The sequence below is a fragment of the Parasteatoda tepidariorum genome, chromosome 6 (genome assembly GCF_982258835.1).
Source record: "Parasteatoda tepidariorum strain Cologne lab strain chromosome 6, Ptep-v5.0, whole genome shotgun sequence".
NCBI classification, from domain to species: Eukaryota; Metazoa; Arthropoda; class Arachnida; order Araneae; family Theridiidae; genus Parasteatoda; species Parasteatoda tepidariorum.
Window position 1 is genome coordinate 104,175,773 of NC_141760.1, and position 20,457 is coordinate 104,196,229.

General features: G+C 29.7%; 1 protein-coding gene across 2 annotated transcripts in view; it reads right to left on the bottom strand.

Annotated features, from left to right (window-relative positions):
* The window catches only part of LOC107438950 (uncharacterized), a 39,975-nt gene extending 21,193 nt beyond the window's left edge, over nt 1-18,782 (bottom strand). The window contains exons 1-6 of one of the 2 annotated variants that reach the window (XM_016051385.5): nt 18,371-18,782; nt 16,228-16,370; nt 14,559-14,853; nt 6,977-7,122; nt 4,182-4,324; nt 3,926-4,093 (exon numbers count right to left, since the gene is read on the bottom strand). In XM_016051385.5, coding sequence (XP_015906871.1) covers nt 3,926-4,093; nt 4,182-4,324; nt 6,977-7,122; nt 14,559-14,853; nt 16,228-16,329 — 854 coding nt within the window. In that variant the 5' untranslated portion in view covers nt 16,330-16,370; nt 18,371-18,782. Of the gene's footprint in view, nt 1-3,925; nt 4,094-4,181; nt 4,325-6,976; nt 7,123-14,558; nt 14,854-16,227; nt 16,371-18,365 lie in introns of both variants that reach the window. The other variant, XM_016051378.5, reaches the window with a different exon arrangement.
* Nucleotides 18,783-20,457: the final 1,675 nt, after the last annotated feature.

The following is a 20,457-nucleotide window of genomic DNA, read 5'->3' on the forward strand; positions in this document are numbered from 1 at the left end:
CTCATAATGAACTGAGGTTGAATTTTCTGATTTATTTATTAATACAATAACAAAACAAACAGTTACTAATATATAATGAAATAGTTATTACATTTAATAGCTTATTGGCCCTGCAATAGTTTTATTGGCATGATTTTAAGAGAACCTCCTCAGTCTAGGGTTGCCACAGGAAAATATGAACAATATAGTTGGCTTTTAATAGTCTAAAGCATGGGTCGCCAAACTTTTTTGATCATCGACCTCTATATTATTTTTTGAAATCTCCATCGACCCCCATAAAAGTAATTTTCTGTTAATTAAAGTAAAACTATTAGATACTGTGTTTGTACATTTATTTTATGATTATAAACATTTATTAAAGTAATAGTACATTGTGTAACAATAGTTTTATGAAAAATATATTAATGTTGAAATTTAAATACCTTAATATTTATTAAATAGTAAGTAATTATAAGTAAGTAGAAATAATAAGTAAAGTCACTACAGATTTATTGCTTCTTAATCAATGAGATGGGTGTGTCTGACCAATTTTGAACCCAATATAGCGAACCTTGCAAAAAAATACCAATTTTAATCTTAAATCCCCTCAAAACTCCACATTTAATTTATTTCAGTACTTAGTTAAGATTGAATTTACGTGACTGAAACCGGCTTCAACCATATAGGAACTTGGAAATGCTATCATAAATGGCTGAGCTATTTCGTAAAGTTTTACATATTTTTGCATTATATTTATATTTATCCAAAATTTGCTTATTGTTAAATTTTTAAAAAGCTTCTTTGCTTCAAGATCCAGTAATAATTCAGCAAGCTCATCTTGCAGTTTTGTCTCGGGCTGTACTAATCCATATTACTAATGCTTACTTTCTTTTTTACATGTATTAATAATTAAAATTGATATCTAAACTAAACAAATGGTTTTATCAAAACAATAACTAATTATCAAAAACTGTAAAAGTTTTAATAATGACACTGCAAATATTCAACACTATTCACAGTTTGCAAAGATAGCTGAAACTGCATATGATATTTGGGTTTTTAACATCAATACTCGTCACATGTGACATTTGGACAAGCGCACATAGGCATATGACTTATAAACCAGCTTGCTTCACCCGAATAAATATATGTTTAATAATTTTTGTTTTATAAAGAAACTGATATTAAGTCAATTACAAAAAAAGTCACAAATTTTACATACAACCATTCTTAATACGCAAATCACACAAATTACGTATGTATGATTTGGGTATTAAGAGCTGTTTTTTCTTCGACCCCCTGTCTCAGATCGACCCCCGCTTTTGCTGAATAGACCCCTGGGGGTCTATATAGACCACTTTGGCGACCTCTGGTCTAAAGCATGAAAATACTTGCCTAAATAAGAACAAAAATATGACTAAAATTTTATTATATGACTTAATTGTCATAAACCATGATCCATTTTGTCAAGTTGGTGGCAAATATGATAATCTTTATACAAACATTAGTGTTCTAGCACTAAATTTTTATCTAAAAAGAAATAGTTCATTTGCAGAAATTTAAGTACTTATAGTTACTAGAAAAAAAATACTTGAAGAAAAAAAATATTTTTTCATTAAAAAAAATTTTTTTTTTCTAAAATAATTTCAGTTTAACCAATAATTGATTTAGCAAATATATGTATATACAAATATATGCTGTGTTATTCAAATTCAAAATTCAAGCATCGTAATATCGTATGAAAAATTGGGTTTTTTAAAATTGTGCAGAATTTTGTAGCAGTAACTGTTTGTAACAGTAACTATAAAAGGCGATCGAGAAACTAAATAGATTTACAATGGAATCAATGCAAATTGAGCGCATTAAAGAGTGATGACTAAAATTTGCAATTCAATACTTTTTAAGAAAAAAAAAATTCATTGTGTTTAAAAGCTAATGCGGGCCACAGGTTGTCAACCCAATTTATGTACAAAAAAAACAACGCTAAGAGCACAAAAAAGTCTCCTTTTTCCTGAAAATAGTTGCTTTTTAAGCCTTTTCAGGCAAAGAAAAGTTGCCCTAGTCGACTCAGGTCGAAATTAGTTACAAATAGTCGCCAGTGGCAACCCTGCCATTCTATGTCAAACATTTGTCTATATTGTTTGACATTGTCAAATATTGTTTTTAGACGAGCAGAACCTTGCCAGTGTGAATAGAGTTGTGAGTATCACGTCAATCATAACAATTCTATCTAAGATTTGATAGCATTTTCATACAAGACAAATCAAATCATATTCTAAACATTATCATACAATTAAAATTAACATTAATCATAGTTCTTAGAGAAACATTAAATATATTTAATACTCATAAAACTTTCAATAGTTAAATAGAATATTAGAATGCAAAAATTAACTTTTTAAAACTAATTTTCAATCCAAAACTAAATGGTGACATAGCATGCCTAAATATTTCTAAGATAAATTTTCAATGCAAATTAATAATTTATAATGATAAATAAATCAAACATTTAATATAAAAGTTATAAATGAAGAGATAATGAGAGCTAATATTCATTAATTCATCAGTACTAAACACCAAATTAAATCTAATACAGGCAATTAAAACTAAATAATTAAAATTAAATGTAGGAGTAATGTTATAACACAAATAAGCGAGTTAAAAATAACGAAACCTTTTGTTTTCATTTTTATTCCTAGAAAAATGATATAAATATCTTTTAAAATTTATTAATAAAATTTCTATTACTGTTACTAAATATAACCTGAAAAAAATATTTGATTTTAAGGATGATATATATGGGCAGAATAAGGAACTTCTCTAATAGTTTGCGCATACATTTCAATCAAATTTTAATCACGGAAAAAATTGGCAGAGGTACACATTTAGTACATTTCAAACAAAGTAAAATTCTCAATTTTAAAAGAATGGTATTTTCAACTTCAGGGAAATATCCACACTATTAAGCAAATTTAATTATTTCATAAATAATAATTCTGTTCACAGAGAGTAACTACTTTTTAGACATAATAAAACTACTTAAGATTTTTCAAACTTAAATTCTGAATGTTTTGCAGCTTTTTGTGACTCATCAGAATATTCCTCTTTTCTTAAGATGAGCAAAAATTGTATGTTTTTAAAATCTTACAGTCTTCAAATTTTTTAATAGAAAAAGGACACTTGGTGGCTGAGTGGTAGTGCCACAGATTCTTGGTTTGATCCGCGGTCCAGGCAACGTTGACTCAGTCTTTCATACCTTCAGTGGGGCGATATAATGTCCTTCAGGTTGCGTTGTCAAATTATTAAAAAAAAAATAAGCACCTTTTAAGCACTTTTCAAGCACTCAAATAATATTTTTAAGCACTTTCAAAAAAATTGCAATTAGGTAAGATTGGAAAGTTTTTGACAACCGACGGTTTTAACCGTCATGTCGGAAAAAAATAAAAAACTTTTGTCATTGTTTTTGACAATTGTCAAAATTTTTGAATCAAGTAAATCAATGGCGTTTTCATACGCTACGGACTGACGGTACACCAAAATAGATTGGGGTTGAATTAATTGGGAAAACATTGAATAGAACAACATCTTTCTGAATTGAATAGTTCAACATCATCAACATGGTAGGGGAAAAATCTCCTTTTGGAAAAAGGAAAATTAAGCACTTTTTAAAAACACCCAATAAAAAAGCACCTTTAAGGGCTTTTAAAAAACGAAAATAAGCACCTTTTAAAAACGCTACGCACACTGTCCTCGTTGGGCTGATCACTCAACCGGAACATCTCTTCTTGCACCTCAGACCACAAAGGTAAAAAAAAATGAGATGGGCACATTAGACCTTGGCCCTCGACGGGCTGCTACACCACTGAGTTTAGAGAGGTTAGAAAAAATTTAAAAAGCAGAGACCTTATATCAAGAAATATATTAAACTGAGAGTAGAGATACAAACCTGAAATTGTCTCCCATAATGGTTTGGGGTCGTGTTGGTAAACTATCACAGCGTTCACGACTATTAGAAAAAGCTTGAGGGACTCCGATTGGATGAGGATTTGAATTCTCACTCGATGAGGCACTGCGTGGTCGAGGATCCTCTCTTATCTTGGAAGACTTCATTGCACTTCAATGAATTAGAAAAGAAAAAAAGAAACATTGTATTTTTAAACAAAAAACATTCATTCCTAACTTGGTACAACACTTCAACATACCTCAAAACAGTTTCATGCATATTCTGAGCCACTATGGTAGCTTCAGTAGCCATGTAAATTTCCCCGGCTCCTGTCACGGCAGAACGTCCCAACTCAATGAAAAAATGGTCTTTAGAATGTCCACATCTCCTGATACTCATTAACTATATAATAATTTAATAATAATAATTTAATAATAATTCAATAATAATAATTTAATAATAATAATTAACCACAATAATTAAACATAATTAATAATAATACAGTAGAGAACTAGTTAGATGTCTGAATTTCCCGGTTTTCTGGAGCGGCCAAAAGTGCTGTTAATTGATGTTTTATCAAACCCAAATTACGAGGAAAAAGTGAAACACATTTTAAAATAAGAAAAATACAAAAAAATACAAAATTAGCATATTTATTTTTTGATAATAATTAAAAATCAATTACTTTTTATCAATTACTTTATCAATTACTTACCCAAATTAACTAATATAAAACAAAACCAATAATTAAAAAAACAGAATATATTTCATACCTAATTATACCGGGAGGGGGGGGGGGCGATGAAAGGAAAACTTATTAATCTAAATAAAAACAACACTCAACTCTACTCTAATTTCCGCTTTTTTTCCCATAATCGTTATACTTCAAAATAGCGGGAAAACCAAGTAAAATTCTTCCCGGTTTTTTGAATACTGGATAAATGGTTCGCTATTGTATAACATAATAATTTAAAATATGCCGATCACTGGTTACTGTACTGGATTTATGTTGACATATAGATACGAGATTCTGTGACAATCTTGGATGTCACAATAAACGAGTTTGAGGTTGTATGGCATAGGCAACGCAACTCAACTGCTGTGGCTTAGCCATAGGGGATATTTCCGTATCATGATCTGTCATGCCAACTACAATCACCAAGGTGCCAAATAAATTTTAAACTTGCAAATTTAAAAATAAAAACATTTCGATGTTTGCCCGGGGGTGGCTACGAGTTAAACATTTCGAGTTGGTCTCTTTCTGTGATATTTTTTTTAAAGTTTCTCGCGGGCCACTGCCCAAAAGTTTCCAAGACTTGGCGATAATTCTGCCACAGATCATAATACGGAAATCTTCCCTATTCACAGATGCCCATTGGGTGACCACAAGAAAGTAACAATTCTGGCATTTCTGAGGCTAATGGGAAATAGACCCAGGTGCCAAACATTAAAAAAAAAATTATTAAAATATATCATTGTATTATTTTGACACTATTTTCAAATGAATAATAAAAAGTGTTATCAAAAAGGGATAATTTTTTTTAAATTTCAAAATTAGGCTTCAAAAAAAAGAAAAAAAAACTGAGTATTTTTCATGTATATATAAATGGACCCCAAGTGATTCAAATGAGTGATGAGGAAGTCAAATGAGGAGGTCATTATGGAGAAATCTTCAAAGGAAGGCATTGGCCTGCACTAGGCTGTCTGGCCAACTATGAAGATGGTTACATATAAATGAATATTGGGTTGCTCGCAAAGCAATTTCTTATTCGCAAAGCAATTATGGAGAAATCTTCAGAGGAAGGCATTGGCCTGCACAGGCTGTCTGGCCAACTATGAAGATGATATACATATAAATGAATATTGGGTTGTTCGCAAAGCAATTTCTTATACCTTTTAATGAAAATAAAACGCAATTTTCTTAGAGCGAATAAATATTTCATGAAATCATATGCTATCTATAATGGTCCAATACCTTTTGTCCTCTTTCTGGCAGTAGCATGATTTCAACGAGCATAAAATTTTTGTTCTTAGTTGGCACGAAACTGATCCACATTATTTTTGATCTCCTTACTTGAAGTAAAGGTTTTAAAAGTTTTAAGGTGCCTAAAAGTCTTTGCAGAATTTGAAAATTTTTTGTCCCCAATATATGCTTCAAAAATGAATCATTTTCTGTTACATTTGAGAAGCAATTCACATGTGTTAACGTGGCGGCACAAATTCCTCTTTGTAAGATGAGAAACCCATTTCTCAAGTTTTCCGATTGAACCTTTAGTCTCTTCAAAGGATCGTGAACGGTCAAATTTGATAGATTTAATCACTCAGCGTCCTTACGAGTTGTTATTCACCCGTGGTGCATCTTAATCGAAATAATAATTTGCCAGCGATAAAACAAGCGAAGTTTTGGCACTGGCGTACTGCAAATATAGCTTCTCCATACACATCGGATATTTTTTGTTTGTTTAAACAGTATTTTTCCCTTTCTAATAGTAAAAAAGTAAAATATGCCAAAAATTCTGCTTTTGAATTTTCCACATTTGAAAGGAGATCAATCAAAAACTACTGCAGAAGATCAATGGAACTTTTTGCTATATCAGCTGTCAAATACAATGTCATATATAATATATATACATATATAGAAAATATATATAAATATATAGGATTATAATCAACAGTTTTAGAGCCATGGAGGCTCAGAAATAAATACCTTTTGGGTTTACTTAGGCCGTAGGTATAAGTTAAAAAATGTTTTTTTCAAACACCATAGTTGGAGTCACGGTGGCTCAAGAGGATGGAGTGCTCACAATCAGTAAATTAATACAGAATCTATTAACATTCATTGAGTTTATTCCAACATTTTTTTTTCTCCCTTTTATCCGCAAACAAAAAGAAAATTAAGTCAGATTATGAAAGTTTACTCAGAGTACTTCCTATTTAATTTTGTTAATTGAGCAGATGGAAAAATAGAGATATATTATATTAAAACATGTTACTGTGACACACAATAAATCTGACATTCATTCCTATGATTTATTTTAAAAATTATTAACTTACCGGAAACTCGAGGTAATCGTTTTCACCAAGAGGATTCATTTTGATTAAAAACAAAGATTTTGGAGTTAAAGCTACTCTGTATGGGCCAGCCAACAATTTATCATATTCTAAATCATGCTTATCTATAATAACTTGCCATAAATGCTCTGAAACCATAAAAAATAACAGCTCTGTTTTAATTCAACATGCATAACATTAAACAATAAATTATTTTTTTTACCTATAAAGAGAAAAAGTAAGACCAATCAATATGGGATAGAAATATTTCTGTCTATCCTTTGTTTGAAATAATAAGCACTATGTCCTGTTATATATACAGTAGAGCGCCGATTATCCGAACTGATCGGGACCGAACGTGGTTCGGATAATGAAATGTTCGGATAATTGGAAAGTTGTTTAAAACCTAGTTTAAATGATTATTATTTATGCGCTAATCTCCCTTCACACTTTTTCTAGGCTTAGGACTGGCAGTACTATCTAAAATAGCTCTGGCGAGTTTAAGACTTTTTTTTTTAAATTTTTAAACATATTTTTTTAAACTTTTTTTTTCCAATTTGAATCATTTTTATCATATTTCGGCTTTTTTATAATTTTTTTTGTCAATTACTGATTTTACCACATTTTTCTTTATTTTCCATTGCAAAAGATATCCAGCAAAGACTTTTGTTTCAAAGAACATGCTCTTTTTTGTGCAGCCATATCCCTTATTCTTTTTGAATAAATCAACTGAATTGGATCAACATCATTTTGACGTTCTAGGCAATTCATTGCAATATCTAATGAATTGCATGCTTCTTATGAGGTCCACTATCTTGAACTTGATCACGTACTTCTTCCTCTTAATCTGAGGAGTTCCGATTTTCATTCAAAATTTCAGAAACAATTTCATGATCATTTAAAATTTGAAATCCTGAGTCGTTTTCAGTGTCTCGACACCAGTCTTCTATTTCTTCTGCTGTATAACCTGGCATCTTTTCACCCGAAAGATCTACCGATTCACGAACTGCAGTTTCGTTTGTTTTTCTGATAAGAATTTTATTCCAAGATTTAGGATTCCAAGCACTGTAATCACTAATCATTAACCATGAGTGACAACTACCCATCCCCCAATTGTAGAATTTCAGCACTTATCTATTCATAAACACATTCCGCTTTCCAACAATTGTAGATTGTCAAAATGAAGCTCGCATTCTTTGATGATAATTTTCAGTTGAAGAGGGCTAAAGGGGTATGCAGGTTTAACTGTATAACAATACATGTATGTATGGCTACTATAAGAAAACTGCTGAAAAAGGTTGTAAATTAAATATAGTCTTCAGATGTAGTGGATATTATCTATTCCTCTAAATTTAGAAAAATTTTCGATAAGTTTAAAAAAATTCTAAACTTAAAAAAGAGAAGAAAAAAAAAGTGAATTCGGAATTCATAGTTCGGATAATAAGGGTTTGGATAATCGGCGCTCTACTGTATATATATATCCCATGTATGTATAGATATATATATATATATATATATATATATATATATATATATATATATATATATATATATATATATATATATATATATATATATATATATATATACATACACCGAAGAGCCATTACATTATGACCACCCGGATAATAACATGTAGGACCACCTTTAGCCCTCAAAACTGCTAGCACTTGCCGTGGCATTGATTCCACAAGGTGCTGATAGGTAGTCTGAGGTATCTGGTACCAAGCGCTCACCAACTGGTCCTGCAATTCCCTCACATTGCGAGGGGGGAGCGTGGCAGCACGAATTTGGTTTTCCAAGTAGGACCACAAATGCTCTATTGGATTAAAGTCAGGTAAATTTGGGGGCCAAGACATGACTTGAAAGTCACAGGAATGTTCCTCGAACCAATCCATGACGATTCGACCCTTATGACATGGTGCATTATCTTGTTGGTAAACACCATCCCCCGCAGAAAAAACTGTTGCCATGAATGGATGAACCTGGTCTGCAACTACAGTGGTGGCCAAAAGTGTGGACACTTTTTGAAAGTTTCATGTTTTTCTACTTTGTGTGCTTGTAGAATATATTAATTTTCACTTATACAAGCGTTTATATATCAAATTGAAGGTAATTTAATGTAGAATTTAATAATAAATACAGTATTACAATATCTGTATTACAAAAAAAGTTATGCAATTAATAGTAAGATCTATCTTAGATTTGCATTTTTTTAAAGTGATACTTACACAATCAATACTTAGTAGGATAACCCTTATTTTTTAAGACAGCTTCACAGCGTCTTTTCATCTTGTGAACGAGTGTTTGGAATTCATCTTTCGTAATCACATGGTGCCAAGAATCAATTATAGCTTCACTTAGTTATCTTTTATTGGATGGACGTTTTTTTCGTACAAGAATTTTCAAACGTCGCCACAAATTTTCAATTGGATTGAGATCAGGGCTGTTTCCTGGCCATGGTAATATATCTATGCCTTTATTTTGAAAGCATGCTTTGCATACTTTTGCTGTGTGGCATGGAGCTGAATCCTGCTGAAAAATAAATGGTGTGTTGTTGGAGAAGAGATCCCTAATGGAATGTATCAATTTTGGTTTCAGGGCAGTTTCGATGTATTTTTTGGCATTCAGGATGCCATCAATCACTTGAATTCGGCCCACACCATCTGCAGATATACATGCCCAAATCATGACATTTGTTGGATTTTTAGTAGTTGCTTCAATGCAATCAGGATGAAGCGCTTCACATACTCTACGTCTCACGTATTTTCTACCATCACTTCCAAAGAGCGATATTTTACTCTCATCACTCCAGATTACTTGCTTCCATTGATTTTCTGACCATTTAATGTGTTCTTTTGCCGACTTAACTCGTTTTTCGCGTTGCTTTTGATTTAAATATGATTTTTTCCTTGGAATTCTAGCTTGTAGTCCAAATCCTGATAACTTTCTTATTGTTTTTGAATTTACTGCAATACCAGCTGCATTCATTTCACATCTAATGACATCTGATGATATTTTTCTATCCTGAAGGCATAGCCATTTAATTTTTCTATCGGTAGCAGCACTTGTGCATTTTTTTCGGCCTGATTTGGCATCCTGAATGCCAAAAAATACATTGAAACTGTCCTGAAACCAAAATTGATACCTTCCATCAGGGATCTCTTCCCCAACAACAAACCATTTATTTTTCAGCAGGATTCAGCTCCATGCCACACAGCAAAAGAATGCAAAGCATGCTTTCAAAATAAAGGCATAGATATATTACCATGGCCAGGAAACAGCCCTGATATCAATCCAATTGAAAATTTGTGGTGACGTTTGAAAATTCTTGTACGAATAAAACGTCCATCCAATAAAAGACAACTAAGTGAAGCTATAATTGATTCTTGGCACCATGTGATTACGAAAGATGAACTCCAAACACTCGTTCATTCGATGAAAAGACGCTGTGAAGCTGTCTTAAAAATTAAGGGTTATCCTACTAAGAATTGATTGTGTAAGTATCACTTTAAAAAAATGCAAATCTAAGATAGATCTTACAATTAATTGCATAACTTTTTTTGTAATACAGATATTGTAATACTGTATTTATTATTAAATTCTACATTAAATTACCTTCAATTTGATATATAAACGTTTGTATTTAAGTGAAAATTAATATATTCTACAAGCACACTAAGTTGAAAAACATGAAACTTTCAAAAAGTGTCCAAACTTTTGGCCACCACTGTATGTTCAAGTAGCTTACAGATGTCAGGGATTGTTCTATGAGGATTATGGGTTCTAATGTGACGCATGAAAACATTGTTCCTGGGTGAGAAACCATGAAAACCTGGACGAGCCAATTGTTATAGATGGAAGGTGGTCACAATGTAATGGCTCTTTGGTGTATATACACACACTCATATATTTGATAAATTAATTATTGTGAAAAAGGAAAAAGTTTTTTTTTTTCTTCAAAGTCAGTTTTCTTAGTTATAAATCAATTCAAATATTTAAAAGTATTTAATTTTCTGCAAATGTGTTACTAAGTTAACTGATAAAAATATTTCATGCTTAGAACACTAATGTTTACATAAAAATTATCATATTTGCCGCTAACATGACAAAACATATGTTAATCTACCTGCTCTGCAAGTGGCTTTTCACTCAAAAAGGTTGAGCACCCCTAGTTTATATTTATTAAATTTGATTATTAAATATAGCCCTTTTTATACATTGCACCATTCTGTAATATGCTCTTCCTCTTCCACATAAGATAATGCAATGTATGTAACTAACAATGTATGTAATGCAATGTTCCTAAGAAGAATTAAATTGAATAAAAATTTAAATTATCCAATTTTATTTTTAAAATGAAATTTGATTGCAAGTGAAACTGTAAGACTAGATGTAAGTACATAATAAACAAAAAATAGCAGTAAACCAGGTTTCCTAATTGGAAAAAGAAAAAAAGAATTAGATTTATTTATTTATTATTATTTTGTTTTACCTATACTTGTGGCAGCTCAATTCACCATTACAGAGATAAAATGTAAAATGTGACAACCCTTCCAGTTAATTTTGATGAGAATAGAACTTGTTGAGCAACCCCAGAAAATATACATTTCTTCAAGTTCAGTCTTCTCTGAGTGACAGTTTGAAAGGCTATCTTTGCTAGATTATACTTTTAATTCAATTTCTTATTAAATCTATGTCATTTGTTTAATTTGACAGACATTTTATTAATTTGTTAAAGTATTTATTTTACTCTAACTAAATATCCTCTTTCAGCTTAAACTAATTTTCAGTTATGCACATAAATCAGACAAGTGCACTTAATACCAAACATAGCTCTGACAAAATCGGGGTTGGGTTTTTGCCGTCAAAAACTGGTTTTTGACATGACAGTGGTAAAAACCGTGTTTTTACCGGTAAAAAACCTACTGTTTTTGTTCATTTATGGCATATAGCGGACAATATATTATTTTCACATAATTGCCTTTATAAATGAATGTAGTAAATGATTGCTATTGATTTTGCAACTATATACATGTATTCTTATAGAAGGATATACATTCATATAGAAATATTGTTACATACTTATTGAAAATAGTGATACTTTTATCATTATAGCTTGATTTGCAAAGGATTCAAAATTTTGCACTTCTTAATTGTTAGAAATAAACAAACAAACAAAAAAGCTTGAAACTATTAATAAATTCAAGAACTAAAAAGAAGAATTTAAAATTTGGCATTTCTTAAATATTAGAAATAAGCTAAACAAAACTTTCAAAACTTGTAACTACTAACAAACTCTAAGTCAAGAATGACTTGACATTCTTCAGTAACGTAATATGCCAAACAAAATGATGCTTGGAAATATTGAAAATTTTGTTTAGTATCCTAATATTTTACTTCAAATAGTATGTTTTGATATAATCATGTTGGGAAAATGCAAGAGTCTGTTCTTAAATATCTTTTAACAACTTTTTTTCCAACTTTATTGCCCAAAAATGAATTAATTTTAAATTATAAGCAGTTAAACTCAAATAAATATACAGTTTTACCAAGACTATGGGTTTTTGACGTTTTTGACAGAGGGTTTTTTGACATGACGGTAAAAACCATGGTATAAACCGGTAAAAACCATCATGTGTCAAAAACTTGCCAACCCTGGACAAAATATATAAATAATGTTCAAGACTGATTGAAATTAATGTTATAACTAAAGCACTTAATATTTCTAACTGTAATGATGAAAATAATTACATAATTAATAGAAACTAATCACTAAAAAATAAAATCATAGTTGAAGCTTAATTAAATATCATAAATAAAGATTTCATGAATTTTGAAATTTTCATGAATTAATGAAGACAAAGACCCAATCTGTTGGTTAGATATAAAATCAAGAGTAAATTAAGTCAAGAAACATTTTTAAAAAAAATTATTTTAAACAAAAAAAGTATTTCTTCATTATTTATACACACAAACTGCATATTTAACAACCTCTGAAGCATTTGTATTTCAGTAAATAAACATGACAAACTTAAAATTAAATTGATATAATCAAAATATGTTTATTAAATAATTATTTCCCTCAAAGCTAATCTAAGGTTATAATTTAAAAATGCCACCTCACTTTAATCCACATTTAGTCTTTTTTTATTATGTTGTTTGTTTTTAGCCCAAAATAATAATTTACATTCATTGCATCATATCATTATTTTTCTAAATAAAACCCTCAGTATCAATTTTTTTAAGAAAAAAAGAACCTTAAGAATATATTTTAACTTAACCTTAAGAAAAAACATTTTTTGACTTAATTCATTAATTCAAATCAATTATTTTTTAAAAAAATAAAGTGATTTAAATCATGAAATGAACTAATAAAAGAAACTAAAAAAATTGAAATTATAGGGTGCATATCCAAATTTTTCAACAAAAAAAAAGCACCTTTCAAGTACTTTTCAAGCACCAAAAAATATTTTCAAGAACTATATACATTAACAAAATGCAAAATAACTTTCAAAGACTTCACATGATCATGATAAAATAATTAGTATCTGACAAAGAACTCTTGCCGGGTGCGTAGCCAAATTATTCAACAAAAAGTAAGCACCTTTTAAGCACTCAAAAAATATTTTTAAGCACTTTAAAAATATAACATAATTAGGTAGGGTCGCAAAGTTTTTGACAATTGACAGTTTTATCTTGTTGTAACCGTCGTGTCAAAAAAAAAAAAAAAACTTTTGGCATTGCTTTTGACAATTGCCAAAAATCATGAAATTTTGAATGATGCAAAACGAAGGCATTTTCATATGCTACGAACTGACAATATGCCGAAATAGATTGGGGTTGAATTAATTGTGAAAACGTTGAATAGAACAATGAACTGTGTCTTTTTGCATAATTCAAAGCGAAAATCAACAAGGTGAAAGAAAAATCTCATTTTGAAAAAAGGAAAATTAAGTACTTTTTAAAAACACCCAATAAAAAAAAAGCACCTTTAAGGGTTTTTAAAAAACGAAAATCGAAAATAAGCACTTTTAAGCACTTTTTAAAAACACTATGCACCCTGCCTTCTCTTGATTACATTAGCCACCATAAAAAGATCGAGAGACTTTTCGGTACGATTTCAGAGGGTAGAAAATGAAGCCTGAAGTTGAGAATATCTTGCAAAACGCAACAGCGTTGCACTGAGAGTGTTAGAATTTCACCCAACTCAGCTCAGAAGATGCACATGTGGACTCGCAAGTATTTCATTAAACATGTAAAATTATTGGCAGCTTGATACGCTATGAACTGACGGTAGGATGAAATGGATTGTGGTTGAATGAATTGTGAAAAATGTTGAATAGAACAATGGAAAAGCACGAAAATCGACAAGGTAAAGAAAAAAATCTCGTTTTCGAAAAGAAAAACTAAGCACTTTTTAAAAACACCCAATGAAAAAAAGTACTTTTAAGGGCTTTTAAAAAATGAAAATAAGCACTCTTAAGCACTTTTTAAAAACGCTATGCATCATGAATGAATACTTCAGGGTTTCCGATACAAGATAATTACTATTTTCTAAATGTAAAAATATTTACATATTCACCGTAAACAAGCCTGGAATTATCATCTCCCTCTACACAGCTTTTATGAACTTCTACAATATCTTTGAGCCAATCTTCAAGTTCTTGCGTAGAGTCTGCCACAACTGCAAAACAATCACATTGAGTGTAGAAAGCGATGATATTTTTCTGTTTCGAGTGAAGTTTCCGACTGACGTTGAGACACATTTTGAGGTCAATACAGCGCCTGGGTTCACAGCCGAATTTCCATTTCTTCTCCGAGCTGTAGTACTCCAAACGAGCATCCATGTGCAGAACAAAAAATCTTTTCTTCATTTTCTAAAAAAATATGAAAAATATCTTGTCACAACAAGCAGCGTTAATATATAGCGAGACTATCAAATTTTCTCATAAAAATATCTTTTTTTTCACTGTAATAACTTTAAATATCAACAAACATGATCAATCATAAAAAAGTTTATTTAAATTAATCACATTAATAAATAAAAACTTCCAAAAAGTTATAGATTTATTTCAAAAAATCTTTTCTCTTTATCTAGATAATGCTAAAGCACTTTTTCTGAAGAAAAAAAAGTCAGGTTTACAAATTTATAAGCAAAATTTAGTGTTTGTATCTACAGTAGTGTTTCTTTTTCAAAGACTTGTTTCAAAATTCTGTAATTAAAATTCCTTTGGCTGTCAGAAAGAATAAGACATTTTTATATATGTTTTTACATTTTCGAATGCTTTAGGTTAAAGGTGGTGATCCTGCGGCCTCCGCTAGTTTTTTTTCCAGCCTCTTGTATTAATTAATATATAATTATAAAGATTTCAACAATTTGAAAATTAATAGAATTAAATAATATGTTGCCATTAGTTGAGCATAACATAAATTAGAATGCTGCAGTGTTAAACAGGGTTGCCACTTAAATCTAGAGAAAAAATATTCCCTTTACATATTCACAATACATCAAGAGGAAACACAATCACTGTGATCTTGAGTGACCTATAATTAGTCTAGTTTTAATTGCTAACTAGTAACTAGTTTTAATTGCTAATAACTAGTTTTAATTGCTGCAAAAACTTAAAAGAAATAAGGAACAGTTTAACATGGTACTTAAAACAAATAGTGCTATAAATGAAACAGTTTAGTATAGCTGAAATATCATCCTTAAATATCCCATTGATTACGCTTTGAGTGGTCACCACTTTTAAACGACGAAAAAAAGAAATAAAATTCCTCACATTTTCTCAGTTGCTTTGTAAATTTTGAAAATTGTGGGATTTGAAAAAAAAAATTAAAGTTAATCATAGAAGAAGGTTGAAATTCAAAGATTTTTGTTGTGATCATTATTTTATGAAAAAAAAAAATGAAATTCAGTTTTTTTTTTTTTTTTTTTTTTTTTTGCACCTGATAAAAATCTGAAAAAATAAAAATTATTTAACGTTTAAACCGTATTTCTTAAAAATAATTCTGTTAATGTTTTTTTTTTCTACTAAATTTTAATACAGCTAATTAACAGTTTAAAAATTGAAAATATAAGTTCATTATTTATGTTAAAACCATCAACAATAATTGTTACATAATAATTATCTATTGACTTCTAGAGACCAAACTTCCATCTTAGTGGTCTTGGACCACCCATACCATAGCAAACTACTTGTAAACATAAATGCTGAAACTACTGGGGAAAAAAAAGGACTGTTACCTACTTTCAGTTTTTTAAGATATCCGACTCTTTTGACACCAAGAGGCAATGTTGATCCCAAATCAAGTGTTCGTCCTTTAGAAAAACTTTTATATTTTTGGGACATGATGACAAAATAAACTAAGCACCCATGTTCACACAAAGATCCTAAAAAACGAAGAAAAAATTTAATAATACATTCATCAAAAAATTACAAAATTTAAACTTTTTTTCCAATCTCAATAATTTTAAATATTTTTTAATTGATTTACAACAAAATCATCCCAAATTCTGCGTAAAAAAATAATTACTCAATTGAACAATCAAGAATTCAAATTCTTGCATCCTATTAAAAATATCATGATTTTAAAAATAAGGAAAAACCAATAGTGTAAAAACAATTGAAAAACTATGCAAATTTATGATGACTTATCATACTTGTCAAAACATGATTATTTAAATGTGTGATTCAAAATTTGCGGGTTGTAATTCTATAAAAAATAAAATAGATTGAGATTTTAAAAACCATGAAGAAATGCAGTGTGATAACTGTCAAAAAGCTGAACAAAAATATTATGCAAATTTCAGATTTAATCAACGTGAATCAAAAAAGATTAAACTATCAAGCTGCAAACATTACCTCTAGCGACATTTTGAAAAATTCACTTCATAGTTTTCAGTTGATATTATTCTTTATTTGGTATATATACATAATAATTCTCTTACCAGTATTTAAAATAATTCTGTAAAAAAAATTACATTACATTCAAATCAAAATAATCTTTCATTAATTATTTTGCATCTTTCATTAATCATTTCATTCAACTTTGTGTTTATTCACTATTGCCGCTTTTTCAACCAGATTGCCAAAGTCAGACTCTCTATTTCTTAATGCATAATTCAAAAGAATTTTTATTTTAATAGCAAAATGTAAAATAAAGTATACACATTTCTAAATATTATCTTTTATAATAACTAAAAGTTTCAATTAAATTTTTTACTTACAAAGCAAATGTAATCTTTACTTTCTGACGATTAAACTCAAAAAAAATTTTCAACCCTTTTGTAAAGAAACATTTTAAATTATTCTATATGTGCTTCACACTAGCTCTGACCCCTCATCTATTACCTTGCAGAGATCATTAACAACAACATTATCAGTATATGTTTAGCAAAATAAATTTAGTGAAAGAAATAAACATATTTCTCCCGATACTTGATCCAGGAGTTCACTTGTCTTCTGGATTAGGTTCAAAATTACAAGGCTGCGGAGTTGAACATTGGTAGTCGAAAGCCCAAAATTGGGTCGGCTGTTCGACAACAGTTATAAGATTAACATAAATAAGGTGAAATGGAAAAGTATTGTGCATTATTAATTACAGAAAGATTTCTGCATTAGTACCTTTGCAAAACTCGTCATAAATTTTTCGCCACAAATGGACCGCACCATGCAAGTAAAGGGAAAAAAAAGTCCCAGACTAAATTAAATTTAAAGGATAAAACTTGCAACTCAATCAGGACTTACTAGTATATTAGATTTTGAATTTTATTATCAAGCAATTTTAGTAGACAGGAACAGCTACTCATAAGGACAAAAGCAAAACTAATGACATAAACATATTATACATTTAGATTTAGAGATAAATCTAGTTATTTCCTTCATATCAAAAGCCTAAATTCTGCATAATTATGTTAACTATGCTCCCTTTTATAATTTGAATAATACAAATTGTTACAATAAACTGAAATACTAGTAGATTGATAGATAAGGGCGGTAGGAGAGGGTACTTAAAGTTAAGTTTTTGCAAGTAAAAAATATTTTTATCAACAAAATATAGTAAATTAAAATATTGTGAGCCCCAAGCTGTTGATGTTAGTTTCTTTTGTAAAAACAATTTTCTTTGTTTACAAACTAAAAACAAGTACTTGTTTACAGTATTCTCATTACATTTAGCTGACACTGAAACAAACATTTGCATGTCAACTGAGTATTAAAAATAAAAAGGCAGCAGATTTAAATTAATCCTAATACGATATGAAATAAAAACCATTTAATTTGTAACTCTCCAGAGCCAAAATATATTAAAAATACGTTGCATTTCAAAGTTAGCATAATAAATTACAAACATAGAGTATTTATTTAAAAGAGCTAACTAATCTCACCTTACTTTAGATTACTAATTATCTCGCAGCATCAAGTAAGCTCGTTTTTCTTCCAGGCATATAAAAAAAGAGAGGTTAGAATGCGCAATAAATAGAATTAGAATAATAAAACATCATTGCAGATTGCATATGTTTTTTAATTGCTCATATTAATAAAAGCAATTCTATAATACTTCATTTAAATGAAGGATTGATTTGATATTACGCGGGACATTTTTGTTTAAAACCTTAAAGTATTGCTTCATTTTATGGAAAGCTTTGGGATTTAACTAAGAGTTTATCATAGTCTTGTTTTAAATAGCTTTGCTAAATAAATAGAACATATTGTTCAATGTTTTTAATAACATAAAACATATTCATATAATAAATTGCTGAAATTCATCACAGCTGATGTAGTGGGATATAAAACATAAATATAGAGAGTTTTGTTGATTATTTGAATGAAAACTGAACTGTCCGCTTTATTAGACCCATAGGCCAAATAAGTTTAATAGATGTCGCTTTTAAATAAAAATCCGCATAAGAGTGGGGCCAATTTTACTGCACGCGATTCACACACTCTCAATCACCATCGCTGTAAAACATTTTTTAAATTTATTATTCTAAGCAAAACGCTTTTTCTCACACTTTAAAATTCATATCCTCTCCTTTAATCTATTTCCGACTTCAAGTTATACATTAATTAACATTTTTATTTTTTTCACTCTCATGTAACCGTGAGAAAGATATTTTCCCCTCGACCTTTTTTTTTTCCTTCCTGAAACGAACCACTTGGATCAGTCTGCGTAGGGTCCGAGGGTGTGCGGTATTGGTCCTCGTTAAACTGTGCTACCGTAAAGTGCTTGACTTCGAGCGCAGGTCGTTGGGCTACCGAAGCGGGTATGCCATCCCCTCCGCAGAGGATCAAAATTGTGATGTCTTCGGATCATCCTCCGGGATGTTTCCCAGACTGTCGCCAATAGCCCATTGTGCAGCTCTAGTGCGACGTAAATTAACAACAACAACCTGAAACGAAATATTTTACAGATTTATTTTGCAAGATTTTCCTTAACTTTCATTGAGGAGCACTTGGATTTTGTGACACTTCGATATTCATTCTCTAATTATGAAAATAAAATCATGTAAAATCAATCTTTTTAAAATCATGTGCCTGTCTGTCCTGCTCGCAAGACAAACATCAACTATAAGTTCAAAATGAATATAAAACAAAGGAAAATTACAGACATATGGGGGGGGGAAAGGGGGGGGGGAAGAAAAATAATAAAAAGAAGAATAACAAACAACTGGAAAGAAGAAAAAAAGGATAAAGTTTTTTTTTAAAATCCGGAAAATAAAGATATAATCTTTTAATCAGCCCACACGATTATATCTGCAAAAAAGAGTGCTTCCTATTGTTGTATTATTACAGCCAAAGCAAAATATATCAATACAGTAGTGAGAAGAGCACTCAAAAAATTAAACGAAAATAAAACACATTAAGTAAAAAATATACGAACTAAAACATATCAAGCAAAAAACAGAAAATAAAATGTAAGAAAAAAACAGAACAAATATACTAAACTCTTAAAATTAAACTTAACTTTCAACCCTCAAAACTTATACTCGTAATATTAAATTTGCTTTTAGATTTATTGATAATTTAATTATCTTTAATTTTCAAGATTTTATAATTTTGTTAAATAATATTTATCCAGAGGAATTAACATCTTGCTTCGCAACCACGACGATAAAATTAATTTTAACTTTTTGTCTTTAGGGATTAAAAAAGAAGAAAATATCTGCATTGTTGATTCATACAATAAAATAAATGATTTTAATATAAATAAACTAATTACTTGGAATTCTTATGTTTGCAGAATTTAATACCATTTAAATACCATTTTTAATCAAATGATTAGAATTAAAAGAATATGTAGTAATGTTTTCGTATCCAAAAAACAAATAGACAAACTCTTTCAAAATTTGATAAATAACAATGGATGCCCAACTAATGTAATTAAGTTCTATGTAAAATCATTAAGTTTATTGTGTAATACTATAATTAATAAATTCACTAAAAACTTCTTTGTTAACTAAATTTATAATTTTACCA